This window comes from Gigantopelta aegis, chromosome 2 (genome assembly GCF_016097555.1).
Source record: "Gigantopelta aegis isolate Gae_Host chromosome 2, Gae_host_genome, whole genome shotgun sequence".
NCBI lineage: Eukaryota > Metazoa > Mollusca > Gastropoda > Neomphalida > Peltospiridae > Gigantopelta > Gigantopelta aegis.
This window is the reverse complement of record NC_054700.1, coordinates 35,071,688-35,088,052: the sequence shown is the minus strand read 5'-3', so window position 1 is coordinate 35,088,052 and position 16,365 is coordinate 35,071,688. Positions and strand designations below refer to the sequence as shown.

Genomic DNA, 16,365 nt, shown 5'->3' with positions numbered 1-16,365 from the left:
CTGAGAAAGTTTTTAAAAAATTGTCATTTTGTTATCTGCAAAGTAATAAATAAATAAATAAAATCCATAAAAAACAAAAAACAACCTCAGATGGTTAAAGTGGGACTTGGGGTTACTGGAAATGTTTTAAAAGAATTAATTGTTTGTTATGTGCTTTTTTTCTGTTTGTATGAAAGAATATGGACCATGAATCCTACCGTATATCTTCGCCTATAAGTTGAATTTTTTTCACCCAAAAATTATTTTATAACTTGGGGGGTCGACTTATAAGAGGGTAAAAAAAAATTCACCAAAAAATATTACTGTTTTGGGGATTATTTTACAAGTTTTATTGTTGAAGTATGCCATGTATTTATACTCAAATATGTTAATTTGACATATTTATTTTTTATAACCTATTTTTTTTGGCATTAGAACGGTTTTGGTTATGCGAAAAGGCGTACGATCTCACTCACATGCCAAGACAACAGTCCACTTAGTTAAATTAACAGTCATCACTAATAGTAAAAATTTAAACAATACTAACTACCTGTTGCCTGAGTTTATTTTGAAATCTGGTCACTGGCATTAATGGTTGTTCAAACAATGTTTTGGCGGTGATTAACTTCATGAATATTACTGAGCTTTCCCTTAAAATAGACTGATCTCTGCAGTTCACTATCTAGAGCAATAGGGACACACATCATTTGGTACAAAAACCAGTGTACTTTCCAGAGTTATCCTCCTTACATGTATTAATATGGCGGCAAAACGTGATACTTTCAGTTTTATCGTAGTGATCTGTTGTCAGTGTTTATAAATAAAGTTGTTGTCTGTGCACAAAACCATCTGTACAATACTATACAGTAACAGTCAAACAGCTTTCACTCTCTACTAAGGGAATATTTCGTTTTGATGCTATGTAATAATGATAGTTTGATTGGAATAGTCTGATTATATTGCGATGTACAAAACGTGAAAACCGAAGTTTGTAAAATAATTTTCTTTTGTTCAAATATTATTGTTCTCATGTGCTGAAAATAAGAAATATTTTAATATTTATAAGTAGTTTTTCATGTGTCGACTTATAAACGGGTCAATAAAAAAATACGTTTTCAGGGCTTGAAATTAGGGACTCGACTTATAGCCGAGATCGACTTACAGGCGAAGATATACGGTAGATTGATCTCACAAGCAACATGCCACTGGACTATGTACCACCCCATATCAAGAGCAAATCTCTGCACAATGCAGTTGATTGGGCATTTAGCAAAACAGTGGTTGATTCCATGAATCTCTGTCTAGTGCCTCGTCTATAGGAAGACATCTTCTTCCAAGTAGATTCTTTACTGGGCAATATATCCTTCCTGCACCACTCAAATGAGGTCTGCCACTCCAAGACTAGTTTATTAAATCAAAACTAGTACGGGACAGAGCTCATTGAAATAAATATAGCACTATCAAAACAGTGATGATATCAGGTGTTCTCAAAAGATGAGCATATCCTCCCTCCCCCATCATGAGTATGGCCACCACAGCTGTCAAGTCGGCCACTTCATCTAAAATGATGACAAATTGTGTAAGTATTTCATCAAAAAGATGAAAAAGTATGCACAAGTTCAAAATATGGAATAGCATCAGACATCATTTTGGCCAGTAATGCATCTTTTTAGTAGATGTATCTTCCAGGTGGTGCATTCCTCCACAGCAAACCTGGGTTTGTTAAGTAAGAATGGCCTGGGTTATAAGAGCTTGTAAAAAATCTGACATAGGACTGAATAAATAATACTATTCATTTGGAAAGCGGTCTTCAAAGATGAAAGTAAATACCACTATTACAGGTAGTTTGACTTTAATGTGTTAATAGGAAGGAAGGAAGGAAATGTTTTATTTAACGACACACTCAACACATTTTATTTACGTTTCTATGGCGTCAGACATGTGGTTAAGGACCATTCAGATATTAAGAGAGGAAACCAGCTGTTGCCATTTCATAGGCTTCTCTTTCGGATTAGCAGCAAGGGATCTTTTATATGCACCATCCCACAGACAGGGTAGTACATACCATGGCCTTTGATATGCCAGTCGTGGTACACTGGCTGGAACGAGAAATAGCCCAGTGGGCCCACCGACGGGAATCGATCCAAGACTGACTGCGCATAAAGCGAATGCTGTACCACTGGGCTATGTCCTGCCCCCTTAATGTGTTAATAAGACCTTATGAAAAATTAGTTGCAGTAGAAGTGAATAAATAATACTATTCTTTTGGAAAGCAGTCTTCCAAGGTGAAAGTAGACTTTGATGGGTAGACTTTAATGGGTTAATAAGACTGTTTGATTAAGTCAGCATAGGACCTTATGAAAAATTAGTTGCAGTAGAAGTGAATAAATAATACTATTCTTTTGGAAAGCAGTCTTCCAAGGTGAAAGTAGACTTTGATGGGTAGACTTTAATGGGTTAATAAGACTGTGATTAAGTCAGAATAGGACCTTATGAAAAATTAGTTGCAGTAGAAGTGAATAAATAATACTATTCTTTTGGAAAGCAGTCTTCCAAGGTGAAAGTAGATTTTAATGGGTAGACTTTAATGGGTTAATAAGACTGTTTGATTAAGTCAGCATAGGACCTTATGAAAAATTAGTTGCAGTAGAAGTGAATAAATAATACTATTCTTTTGGAAAGCAGTCTTCCAAGGTGAAAGTAGACTTTAATGGGTAGACTTTAATGGGTTAATAAGACTGTTTGATTAAGTCAGCATAGGACCTTATGAAAAATTAGTTGCAGTAGAAGTGAATAAATAATACTATTCTTTTGGAAAGCAGTCTTCCAAGGTGAAAGTAGACTTTAATGGGTAGACTTTAATGGGTTAATAAGACTGTTTGATTAAGTCAGCATAGGACCTTATGAAAAATTTGTTGCAGTAGAAGTGAATAAATAATACTATTCTTTTGGAAAGCAGTCTTCCAAGGTGAAAGTAGACTTTAATGGGTAGACTTTAATGGGTAGACTTTAATGGGTTAATAAGACTGTGATTAAGTCAGCATAGGACCTGATGAAATTTTTTTTGCAGTAGAAGTGAATAAATAATACTATTCTTTTGGACAGCAGTCTTCCAAGGTGAAAGTAGACTTTAATGGGTAGACTTTAATGGGTTAATAAGACCATGTGATTAAGTCAGCATAGGTCTGATCTTTGGATAATAAATTCCATGTACTTTGGTTTTAATGGACCTTGTGAAAAACCAGTCAATGTGGGACTGAATGAAAAAATAATAAAAGTATTGTTTTGAACGGCAGCCTGCCTGGTAGAAAGTGAATGATAAATACCATGTATTGTCTGCAAGTCATTGACTGTGCAGTGAGACCTGTAAAAAAAGTCACTGGTGCAGTTAATGAGCAGTTGTAGCAGTATGATTGTGATAGATTTTTCATTGATGACGATCGATGTTTACACAAAAGATTTTCCCCACTGCAATTGGGATGTATATATAGTTCAAGTCCATTGATTAAAACATGACAAACAAATGAGTTTTAATTGTAGGGTGTTGTTTGTAGCTTTTTTTTTCTTTTTTTTAAACAGATTTAAGACATGGTTGGTTCACATGTTTTTCTCACTACAAGTAAAATATAATTTTTCGGTTAGAATATGAGAAGCATGTATTTTTTTTAATCATGATGTTTTTATCATGTGTTCCAAAAAGATTCAAGATATGGTTGGTTCTTTCATATTTTTTGCCATAGTGAGTGGAATGTGGTCTGTTGGTTCAAATACTATAACCATGAGTTTTTAATGATGATGTAACATTTTTTAATGTGTTCAACAATAATCACTTTGTACATTTTCTTTTTTTCAGATGTTAGCACAGCCAGACCAACCACGGAGAGCCTTATCCTATGCACAATGTAAGTTATATGTTGTATGTAGATCCTATGTTAGTTATATGTTGTATGTAGATCCTAGTTACATGTTGTACATATATCCTATATAAGTTATACGTTGTATGTAGATCCTATATATGTTGTATGTAGATCCTATGTAAGCTATACATTGTATGTAGATCCTATGTAAGTTATATGTTGTATGTAGATCCTAGTTATACATAGATCCTATATAAGTTATATGTTGTATGTAGATCCTATATATGTTGTATGTAGATCCTATGTAAGTTATATGTTGTATGTAGATCCTAGTTATACGTAGATCCTATATAAGTTATATGTTGTATGTAGATCCTATATATGTTGTATGTAGATACTATGTAAGTTATATGTTGTATGTAGATCCTATGTAAGCTATACATTGTATGTAGATCCTATGTAAGTTATATGTTGTATGTAGATCCTATGTAAGTTATATGTTGTATGTAGATTCTATGTTAATTATACATTGTATGTAGATCCTATGTAAGTTATATGTTGTATGTAGATCTTATTAAGTTATACATTGTACGTAGATCCTATGTAAGTTATATGTTGTATGTAGATCCTATGTTAATTATACATTGTATGTAGATCCTATGTAAGTTATATGTTGTATGTAGATCCTATGTAAGTTATATGTTGTATGTAGATCCTATGTAAGTTAAATGTTGTATGTAGATCCTATGTAAGCTATACATTGTATGTAGATCCTATGTAAGTTCTATGTTGTGTGTAGATCTTATGTAAGTTGTATGTAGATCCTATGTAAGTTATATGATGTATGTAGATCCTATGTAAGTTATATGTTGTATGTAGATCCTATGTTAATTATACGTTGTATGTAGATCCTATGTAAGTTCTATGTTGTGTGTAGATCCTATGTAAGTTATACGTTGTATGTAGATCCTATGTAAGTTATATGTTGTATGTAGATCCTATGTAAGTTATATGTTGTATGTAGATCCTATGTAAGCTATACGTTGTATGTAGATCTTATCTAAGTTATACGTTGTATGTAGATCCTATGTAAGTTATACGTTGTATGTAGATCCTATGTAAGCTATATGTTGTATGTAGATCCTTTGTAAGTTATATATTGTATGTAGATCCTATGCACAATGTAAGTTATACATTGTGTGTAAATATTGTTGATGTAATACTGGATAACACTATATATGTGTTATGTGAATCAAAAACAACCTGTGTCATATATACATGTAGTCCATAGTCTTGGGAAATTTTTTAAAAATGATTATCAGTTTGCCTAAACTAATGAAATTAATGTTTTCAAAACAGCGAAGTTATATACTCAGGAAGCTAGGGTCAACAACATTAATGTTTATTGTGTTCCGACAAAACGTGTATGTGTTTGTAGCTTTATGTGGTGCTGCTTTATCCATATTAAAGCTATGGCTGGTGTATCAAATGTCATGGTATGTGGTGCTGCTCATAAAAAGGAGTAGCTTCTGTGTTTGAAGCAGCAGGTATCTTTTTCTAACAAGCCAGTGAAAGTATTATGGTTATCACGTGGTGTGACCTACATGTAATAGCTGCTGATTAAATGTGCTGATGTGTTGGTAACTTTCCTTTCCTTTTTAGTTAAATTGCTAATACATGTGTTACCTGTATTTATCCTATGAAAGAGTGGCCCATGAAGTGGCGACAGCGGGTTTCCTCCCTCAATATCTGTGTGCATCACGACTGGTATATCAAAGGCCGTGGTATGTACTACCCTGTCAGTTGGATGGTGCATATAAAAGATCCCTTGATGCCAATCGAAAAGAGTAGCCCATAAAGTGGAGACAGCGGGTTTCCTCTCTCAATATCTGTGTGGTCCTTAACCATATGTCCGATGCCATATAACCATGAATAAAATGTGTTGAGTGCGTCGTTAAATAAAACATTTCCTTCCTTATCCTATGACTTACCCATAATATCCATGCCATGAACCAATTTGATGTTTTGCTTTATCCTATAACCTTTTTTTATGTTTTTGTATTGCATTGTACTTTCCCCACAGCTCTTTACATTGTGGTTTTACATAATTATATCATCGAATCACCCCAGTGGTAAATTGTTTATCTGAGGTGTTTGTGACATAGGATCGAATCACCTCAGTGGTAACATGTTTGTCTGAGGTGTTTGTGACATAGGATCGAATCACCTCAGTGGTTAACTGTTTACCTGAGGTGTTCGTGACATAGGATCGAATCACCTCAGTGGTAAAGTGTTTGCCTGAGGTGTTTGCGACATAGGATCGAATCACCTCAGTGGTAAAGTGTTTGCCTGAGGTGCTTGTGACATAGGATCGAATCACCTCAGTGGTAAAGTGTTTATCTGAGGTGTTTGTGACATGGGATTGAATCACCTCAGTGGTAAAGTGTTTATCTGAGGTGTTTGTGTTGTAGGATTGAATCACCTCAGTGGTAAAGTGTTTGTCTGAGGTGTTTGTGACATAGGATTGAATCACCTCAGTGGTAAGGTGTTTGTCTCAGGTGTTTGTGACATGGGATTGAATCACCTCAGTGGTAAAGTGTTTATCTGAGGTGTTTGTGTTGTAGGATTGAATCACCTCAGTGGTAAAGTGTTCGTCTGAGGTGTTTGTGACATAGGATCGAATCACCTCAGTGGTAAAGTGTTTGCCTGAGGTGCTTGTGACATAGGATTGAATCACCTCAGTGGTAAGGTGTTTGTTTCAGGTGTTTGTGACATGGGATCGAATCACCTCAGTGGTAAGGTGTTTGTCTCAGGTGTTTGTGACATAGGATCGAATCACCTCAGTGGTAAAGTGTTTACCTAAGGTATTTGTGTTGTAGGATTGAATCACCTCAGTGGTAAAGTGTTTGCCTGAGGTACTTGTGTTGTAGGATCGAATCACCTCAGTGGTAAAGTGTTTACCTGAGGTGTTTGTGACATAGGATCGAATCACCTCAGTGGTAAAGTGTTTGCCTGAGGTGTTTGTGACATAGGATCGAATCACCTCAGTGGTAAAGTGTTTGCCTGAGGTGTTTCTGACATAGGATCGAATCACCTCAGTGGTAGAGTGTTTGCCTGAGGTGTTTATGACATAGGATCGAATCATCTCAGTGGTAGAGTGTTTGCCTGAGGTGTTTGTGACATAGGATTGAATCACCTCAGTGGTAAAGTGTTTACCTGAGGTATTTGTGTTGTAGGATTGAATCACCTCAGTGGTAAAGTGTTTGCCTGAGGTGTTTGTGACATGGGATCGAATCACCTCAGTGGTAAAGTGTTTACCTTCACCTTAGTGGTAAAGTGTTTACCTGAGGTGTTTGTGACATAGGATCGAATCACCTCAGTGGTAAAGTGTTTACCTGAGGTGTTTGTGACATAGGATCGAATCACCTCAGTGGTAAAGTGTTTGTCATTAGGTGCTTGTGACATAGGATTGAATCACCTCAGTGGTAAAGTGTTTGTCATTAGGTGCTTGTGACATAGGATCGAATCACCTCAGTGGTAAAGTGTTTACCTGAGGTGTTTGTGACATAGGATCGAATCACCTCAGTGGTAAAGTGTTTGCCTGAGGTGTTTGTGACATAGGATCGAATCACCTCAGTGGTAGAGTGTTTGCCTGAGGTGTTTCTGACATAGGATCGAATCACCTCAGTGGTAGAGTGTTTGCCTGAGGTGTTTGTGACATAGGATCGAATCACCTCAGTGGTAGAGTGTTTGCCTGAGGTGTTTGTGACATAGGATCGAATCACTTCAGTGGTAAAGTGTTTGTCTGAGGTGTTTGTGACATTGGATTGAATCACCTCAGTGGTAAAGTGTTTGCCTGAGGTGTTTGTGACATGGGATCGAATCACCTCAGTGGTAAAGTGTTTGCCTGAGGTGTTTGTGACATGGGATCGAATCACCTCAGTGGTAAAGTGTTTACCTTCACCTTAGTGGTAAAGTGTTTACCTGAGGTGTTTGTGACATAGGATCGAATCACTTCAGTGGTAAAGTGTTTGTCTGAGGTGTTTGTGACATATGATTGAATCACCTCAGTGGTAAAGTGTTTGCCTGAGGTGTTTGTCACATGGGATCGAATCACCTCAGTGGTAAAGTGTTTGCCTGAGGTGTTTGTGACATGGGATCGAATCACCTCAGTGGTAAAGTGTTTACCTTCACCTTAGTGGTAAAGTGTTTACCTGAGGTGTTTGTGACATAGGATCGAATCACCTCAGTGGTAAAGTGTTTGCCTGAGGTGTTTGTGACATAGGATCGAATCACCTCAGTGGTAAAGTGTTTGCCTGAGGTGTTTCTGACATAGGATCGAATCACCTCAGTGGTAGAGTGTTTGCCTGAGGTGTTTATGACATAGGATCGAATCATCTCAGTGGTAGAGTGTTTGCCTGAGGTGTTTGTGACATAGGATTGAATCACCTCAGTGGTAAAGTGTTTACCTGAGGTATTTGTGTTGTAGGATTGAATCACCTCAGTGGTAAAGTGTTTGCCTGAGGTGTTTGTGACATGGGATCGAATCACCTCAGTGGTAAAGTGTTTACCTTCACCTTAGTGGTAAAGTGTTTACCTGAGGTGTTTGTGACATAGGATCGAATCACCTCAGTGGTAAAGTGTTTACCTGAGGTGTTTGTGACATAGGATCGAATCACCTCAGTGGTAAAGTGTTTGTCATTAGGTGCTTGTGACATAGGATTGAATCACCTCAGTGGTAAAGTGTTTGTCATTAGGTGCTTGTGACATAGGATCGAATCACCTCAGTGGTAAAGTGTTTACCTGAGGTGTTTGTGACATAGGATCGAATCACCTCAGTGGTAAAGTGTTTGCCTGAGGTGTTTGTGACATAGGATCGAATCACCTCAGTGGTAGAGTGTTTGCCTGAGGTGTTTCTGACATAGGATCGAATCACCTCAGTGGTAGAGTGTTTGCCTGAGGTGTTTGTGACATAGGATCGAATCACCTCAGTGGTAGAGTGTTTGCCTGAGGTGTTTGTGACATAGGATCGAATCACTTCAGTGGTAAAGTGTTGTCTGAGGTGTTTGTGACATTGGATTGAATCACCTCAGTGGTAAAGTGTTTGCCTGAGGTGTTTGTGACATGGGATCGAATCACCTCAGTGGTAAAGTGTTTGCCTGAGGTGTTTGTGACATGGGATCGAATCACCTCAGTGGTAAAGTGTTTACCTTCACCTTAGTGGTAAAGTGTTTACCTGAGGTGTTTGTGACATAGGATCGAATCACTTCAGTGGTAAAGTGTTTGTCTGAGGTGTTTGTGACATATGATTGAATCACCTCAGTGGTAAAGTGTTTGCCTGAGGTGTTTGTCACATGGGATCGAATCACCTCAGTGGTAAAGTGTTTGCCTGAGGTGTTTGTGACATGGGATCGAATCACCTCAGTGGTAAAGTGTTTACCTTCACCTTAGTGGTAAAGTGTTTACCTGAGGTGTTTGTGACATAGGATCGAATCACCTCAGTGGTAAAGTGTTTACCTGAGGTGTTTGTGACATAGGATCGAATCACCTCAGTGGTAAAGTGTTTGTCATTAGGTGCTTGTGACATAGGATTGAATCACCTCAGTGGTAAAGTGTTTGTCATTAGGTGCTTGTGACATAGGATCGAATCACCTCAGTGGTAAAGTGTTTACCTGAGGTGTTTGTGACATAGGATCGAATCACCTCAGTGGTAAAGTGTTTACCTGAGGTGTTTGTGACATAGGATCGAATCACCTCAGTGGTAAAGTATTTGCCTGAGGTGTTTGTGACATAGGATCGAATCACCTCAGTGGTTAACTGTTTACCTGAGGTGTTTGTGACATAGGATTGAATCACCTCAGTGGTTAACTGTTTGCCTGAGGTGTTTGTGACATGGGATCCAATCACCTCAGTGGTAAAGTGTTTGCCTGAGGTGTTTGTGACATGGGATCGAATCACCTCAGTGGTAAAGTGTTTGCCTGAGGTGTTTGTGACATGGGATCGAATCACCTCAGTGGTAAAGTGTTTGCCTGAGGTGTTTGTGACATGGGATCGAATCACCTCAGTGGTAAAGTGTTTGCCTGGGGTGTTTGTGACATGGGATCGAATCACTTCAGTGGTAAAGTGTTTGCCTGAGGTGTTTGTGACATGGGATCGAATCACTTCAGTGGTAAAGTGTTTTCCTGAGGTGTTTGTGACATAGGATCGAATCACCTCAGTGGTAAAGTGTTTACCTGAGGTGTTTGTGACATGGGATCGAATCACCTCAGTGGTAAAGTGTTTGCCTGGGGTGTTTGTGACATGGGATCGAATCACCTCAGTGGTAAAGTATTTGCCTGAGGTGTTTTTGACATGGGATCAAATCACCTCAGTAGTAAAGTGTTTGCCATTAGGTGCTTGTGACATGGGATCGAATCACCTCAGTGGTAAGGTGTTTACCTGATGCGCTTGTGTTATCTGAGGTGCTTGTAGGATCAAATCACCTCAGTGGACCCAGCTGAACCAGTGCACCATGACTGGTATATTAAAGGTTGTGGTGTGTGCATATAAAAGATCACTTGCTACTGATGGAAAAATGTAACGGATTTCCTCTAAGACATGTAAGTCACAATTACCAAATGTTTGACATCCAATAGCCAATGATTAATAAATCGGTGTGTTCTAGTGGTGTTGTTAAACAAACAAACTTTCTTTCCTCTGATGACTATGTGTCAGAATTGCCAAATGTTTGACATCCAATAGCCAATGACTAATAAATCAATGTGTTCTAGTGGTGTTGTTAAACAAAAACAAACTTTACTTTTCTTGTCTCTTTTTGAGACAGCTTTCAACAGCATCCCTTTACATAAATCTTTACTAATGTATCGATGTCTAGCACTGCTTTTGTTGATTGGACAAACTCTGTCTCTCCGTCTCTCTGGGGTTTTTTTAATGCTTCATTATTCCCGTCTTAGATCGGTCGAGTGTACACCAATATCAATATCTAAATCCCAAATATAAGTTGCAGACATTCTCTTGATGAAGTAAAATCCACTAATCATTGAATGCAAACTCTTTAATTTGTTATTCTCCCCTGAGAAAAGACACAAATACACTGAAAGCCGGGCGGCCATACACGATCCTATTACAGACTATTATTTTGAAAGGTCGTATACCCTGTCCAATCACTTGAGACTGGTATTAAGTTGGCAATAATCACATTGTGAACTGCGGTATATGCGACCAACAGAAATCGGCAGCCACTGCAGTGGAGCTTTTCAGTGCCCGGGCCATATGTATAATTACTTATTACCTGCTGATGAATCTATAAAAATGGTGAATGCAATATTTCTATCACCTATTAATCACACGTGACACTGGATATAGAGAAAGAACCTGTCACATCACTTCCTGGTAAATAAATTTTAAAAAATAAAAAAACGCACAGAAAGTGAATGGTCCCATGCAATCGGTGGAATTATCGGCGACCATTTTTGATCCGCTGATTTGGTTATAAATTTTCAAGTGGTGAATCCGTTAAGTTGGACCATTCTGTTGACGGGTTGTTCCGGGACTAAGATGTGAAGATTTATTTTCTTGTCTTGTAATAGTTTTTATTGGATTATCGTGCAATATTGTGTTACCGTTGTCAGCTCCACAACAGAATTCCTCGTATGTCGACATAAAGATTTTATTATTGTTCACTGTGGAGTACTGTGACTGTAGCGCCAGCCATGATGAAATGGTTTTTAAATTTAGAGTAATTCTGTGAAATGTGGTCATTTGTGTCGGTGTGAAGTATACTTCTGCTACAGTATTTTATAATCATTTTCGGATGTGTATTTTGTGAAAACATATGGCCACCTGAATTTAACTGTGAAACAATCTTCAAATTGATTATGTGTATTCTATTTAACGTTTAGTAATGAAGCACTTCATTTCTTTGTTGACTTCCTATTGACATGAAGCTGGTAATTAGTGAAAACAGCCACAGTGATATTATTAATTAAAAACACTATTTTCTGTTTAACTGGATATTTACTGGTATCTTCTGTTGAAGCAGCCACATTAAATCACTGGGAAGCAAGACTTCTAAACTGTTTTTGACTTGGAATCACAGAAACCTTGAGTTAAGTACCCAGTACTCTTAAAGATGGAGATTACTGAGATTTTTGTGAAACATCCACCTTACTATCTGAATCAGTATGAACATTCAGGATGTGGAGTTTACCCATAGTTGTTGTTTCAAACACAGCCACCTTAACCCTTTGTGAGAGAGTTTCACTTTAATCCCATGTGAAAAACAGCCACTACTTCACTCACATGTAAAACACTGGATTTATACTGCATGTTAGTAACTTTAAGTGTATATAAGTAACTGTAAGTGGCACCTATCACAGCTGCTTTATGAAACAGCCAGTTGAGATCGGTGTTGAAAACAGCTAACTTGTTATTTGTGATACACAGCCGATTCAGGTTTATGTGAAACACTGTCAACTCAATCTGATGTGAAACTGTTGTTTTCTGTTACTATGGACATTGGAATTCACTAATATTTATTCCATGAAGCATGGCCAGTGCTATTCATTTGTGTTGGAGTCTACCCATTGTAATTCTATGAAATGTGCTCAATGCTCTAAATTCAGTGGTAGTGTCTTCTCTTTGAGTTAAACCTTCACCTATAATTGTTCTTTGAAGATTGGTGTGTAACGTATGCTCAGACATTTTCTTGGATCAGGCTATGATGATTATTACAGGATATAACATGTTCTCGGATACGGCTATGTTGCTTATTGTATGATATGGAAGTTATTCAGATCAACCTATGAAAAACCATGCAGTGTGAAGCATATTCTTTGATTCTTCTTCTTATGCTGCGTAAAATATGAACTGTACAAGGAGCTTATAGCCTGGAAAAATCTACTTTTCAATTTAGATGGGCTTTGGCTAAGACAAATGTTTTAATCATCACTTGTCGCGAATCTAAACAAATGAATGAATTTGCATTAGACTTTCATCTGATTTGATGTTTTGCTCCTTTTGGCCTGATTATTGACTATTGCGTATTGTTTAAGCATTGATATCATACTTAATACACATAGTAGCATATCTCTTTCAGCTTTATTTTAATAGAGGGTTTTTTATGGAGATATATTGAACTTAGTGTGGTTTAATAATTTGCTTTAAAATGCAAACTTGCATTTGTTTTGTTAAATAGTGTTAAACATATACCAAAATAAAAACAATATTTGAATAATGACATAAAAAAAGCATTTGAACAGTTTTCAGTAATATATTAATGTGTTAAAATATTTTTTTTGGTAAACACCTCAATTTAATAATTTTGCATGATATTTTAAAAACAAATAAGGTATTTTACAACAAAAAGAAGCATATAACATTTATCGCTTTTTGGATAATATCATTACAATGTACATTTTGAAGTTGGTCTCATTTGGTAATTTGTTCGATATTGTATATTGAAATCTTCAGCCTCAGATTTGCAAATTTCTTTACATGGTGAATCAAGACTTCTACTTCATCTGGTGAAACTTCCATTATTCTTCTGTATGTAAGTTAACTGCACGTCTGTTTACAGAGAATTGGCAATTTGGATCAAACTATGTCCTGCTTGTCAATTCTGATTAAACCGGTAGTGAAAACTCTCGCAGGAGGCATTCTTCGTTGATTGAATTATGGACTGAGTAACCTCTTAGAAGCTTAAAGAAATGGGGGCAGATGGAAACTGACTTCTAGTTTGATGGGTTAAATTCCTCCTTTTTTCCTCAAGTCCAAACCTGAGGATTTGCTTTTGCGTTGGAACTTGGAAACGTTCTGTAATTGTTAACAACACTCTTGATTTCTTTTATAAACATTTTTTTTTTGATGTCTTTAGGATTACAGTGGATTAAAGGATAACCACAGAACACTGTGTAAGGCTATAATGTTGATAGTTTCTAGTAAAAAAATAATTGGCATTGAAATAACAAACTGAATATTAACATATTAATTGGCACTAAATATTAAGATTAATTGGTACTGATATATCCATCTAAATATTATCAGTAAGTTTAATCGGTTTGAAAATAAATGTTTTAAAGTTATAGTGGAATTAGAAATAATTATAGAATTGTATGTGTTTATAAACTTAACAGTTTCATGTGAATAGAAAAATAATAATAATTAAGGATTAGCTACAAAATCTGAAAGGATTTTAAGAAATAAATTTAGAGGGTTTTTATAATATTTGATTTTAGTACATGTATTTGGAATTTAATCTTTCGACCCTTGTCTCTTAGCAAAAGAATAATTTGTTGTCTGTCTTATTAATTTTCAATTTTTAATCATCTATATAGTAGTATGTATTGCATGGATAATCAGAATAACCTTTTAAGTTCAATACATTTATTTATAAAAAGAGCTTTTGCTTGTCACAAGTAATTTGAAATATGTTAAAGATTATCATTACTACCAGTAATTTAATTTGTCTCAAAATGCCTCATTCTTAGCAATACCGTATCATAAATTCCTTATCAGACTTCCGTCTGCAGATCTTTTTGAACTAAAGGTTAGGAATCCTGCTCACACAGTCATTTGATTTCTCCAAGCCAACAGACGGTCTTAACCTTTTTGCATATTCCGTGGGTGGTTTAAACAAATTTGTAGATGGGGATTACAGCCTTTAAGTGTGTGTGCACTTAATGACAGGCTAAATATCTCATTATCTAGGACATATTGGTAACAGATTCATCAGGCAGGCACTCTGTCCATTACTTATGTTAAATAACATAATTCAGTTTCAGTATTAAAAATGTCCTCAACAGTAATGTTATTTACTTTAATGTTAAAGGACCAGGATATTTTGCTTTTGTTCTGTCAATTAACATCATAATTCTAAGTAAGAGAAGACTAAGATTTACTGTGAGGTTATAGGACCAGGAAAAGTGGTTTTTAAGACTTGGGTTTTTTCTCCCAAAATCAATAGATGTTATAGATGTTAAAAGGTTCTTTATAAATTATACTTTTTTTTTATCAGAAAGCTATTTCTTTCATTGTTGGCAGATATAATGAAATAGATTTTTTGTTCTTGGTTTTCATAAGCATTATCAGGTTGGATATTAAAGTTCCATCGTTCTAGTCATATACTAGATGGATATTAAAGTTTCATCATTCTAAAGTCATATACTTCATGAATATTAAAGTTTCATGATGCAAGTTGAATATTAAACTTTCATGGTTTTAAAGTCATACAAATTGGATATTAAAACTTGTATGCATCAGTATGTTTATACTGAGTTACATGCAGCATGCAAGCAGAATATATTCTAACTGGAATTATTAATATGTGAGATTTACATCTATGTGGTTGGGAAATTGTGAGACAATTGTGAGATATATGTACTGAGATCAGATAATATAATATCATTATCTGAAGAAACTAATCATTTTGGTTTTATTGAAAGTAATACAAATAATATAACTATAGATGTTAATGATGTAACAAAAATGTCCTTAATTATAGATTATAATTAAAAAAAAGTAATACAAAATATATTATTGAGAACGAAATATATTATTATTATATAGCTTAACATATATTATCTTAGTTATTCAACATACATATATAACTTTATGTAAAGTGATAGATATTATGTAACTATGATATGACATAAATAATTACACAATTATACAAAATATATACTTATTGTGGTGATCAGATTTTTATAGCTATAATAGTGATATAAAGAATATAGCTAACCGTGATACTAAATATATAACCACAGACAAAGTCCATAACCACACAAGTGATTCCATACGCAGTATTATAATTATAAAAGTGCTACACAGTGTAACTGTAGAAATGATACAAAGTTGCCACTCTTCTGTTCAAACTTCGTAAGGCGTATCTGACATTTTTGCAGCAATTTGATTACTGTACATATTCTTGGCAGCTCAGTCTTGTTTGATTATTTACTTCATATTCACCAAAATACTCCATCCCAGCCAGAACAGAAGAAATTTAATTGACCCCAAGACACCTACTTTTATGTCTACCAATTCTGTGCTATAGGTGTAAACTTCCTCAAGAGCCATTGCAAAACAAATGTGGAATTAACAGAAATATATGTGATGAAATGATACACTTGGAGTTTAACTGATACATCTGTGTTTTAAAGTGATACATGTGGATTTTAAAGTAAATCTTCCAGATTTTAAAGTGATATGTGGATTTATACATGAATATGGATTTGAACTTGATACATCTGGATTTTAAAGTAATACATCTGGATCTTAACATGATACATCTGGATTTTTAAGTAATACATCTGGATTTTAAGGTGATACTTCCGGATTTTAAGGTGATATATCGGGATTTTAAGTTGATATATCTGGATTTTAAAGTAATACATCTATATTTTAAAGACAAACATCTGGATTTTAAGGTGATACATCTGGATCTTAAGTTGATATATTTGGATTTTTAGGTAATACTTCTGGATTTTAGAGTGATTCCAATGGATTTATAAGTAATATATCGTGATATTTAAAT

General features: G+C 35.5%; 1 protein-coding gene across 7 annotated transcripts in view; it reads left to right on the top strand.

Moving 5' to 3' along the window:
• Positions 1-16,365, top strand: part of LOC121384461 (protein unc-13 homolog B-like) — a 254,702-nt gene that overhangs the window by 106,309 nt on the left and 132,028 nt on the right. For all 7 annotated transcript variants that reach the window (XM_041514890.1, XM_041514875.1, XM_041514902.1 and 4 more), the window contains exon 7: positions 3,833-3,881. In XM_041514890.1, the coding sequence (XP_041370824.1) occupies positions 3,833-3,881 (49 nt within the window). The remainder of the gene's footprint in view (positions 1-3,832; positions 3,882-16,365) is intronic.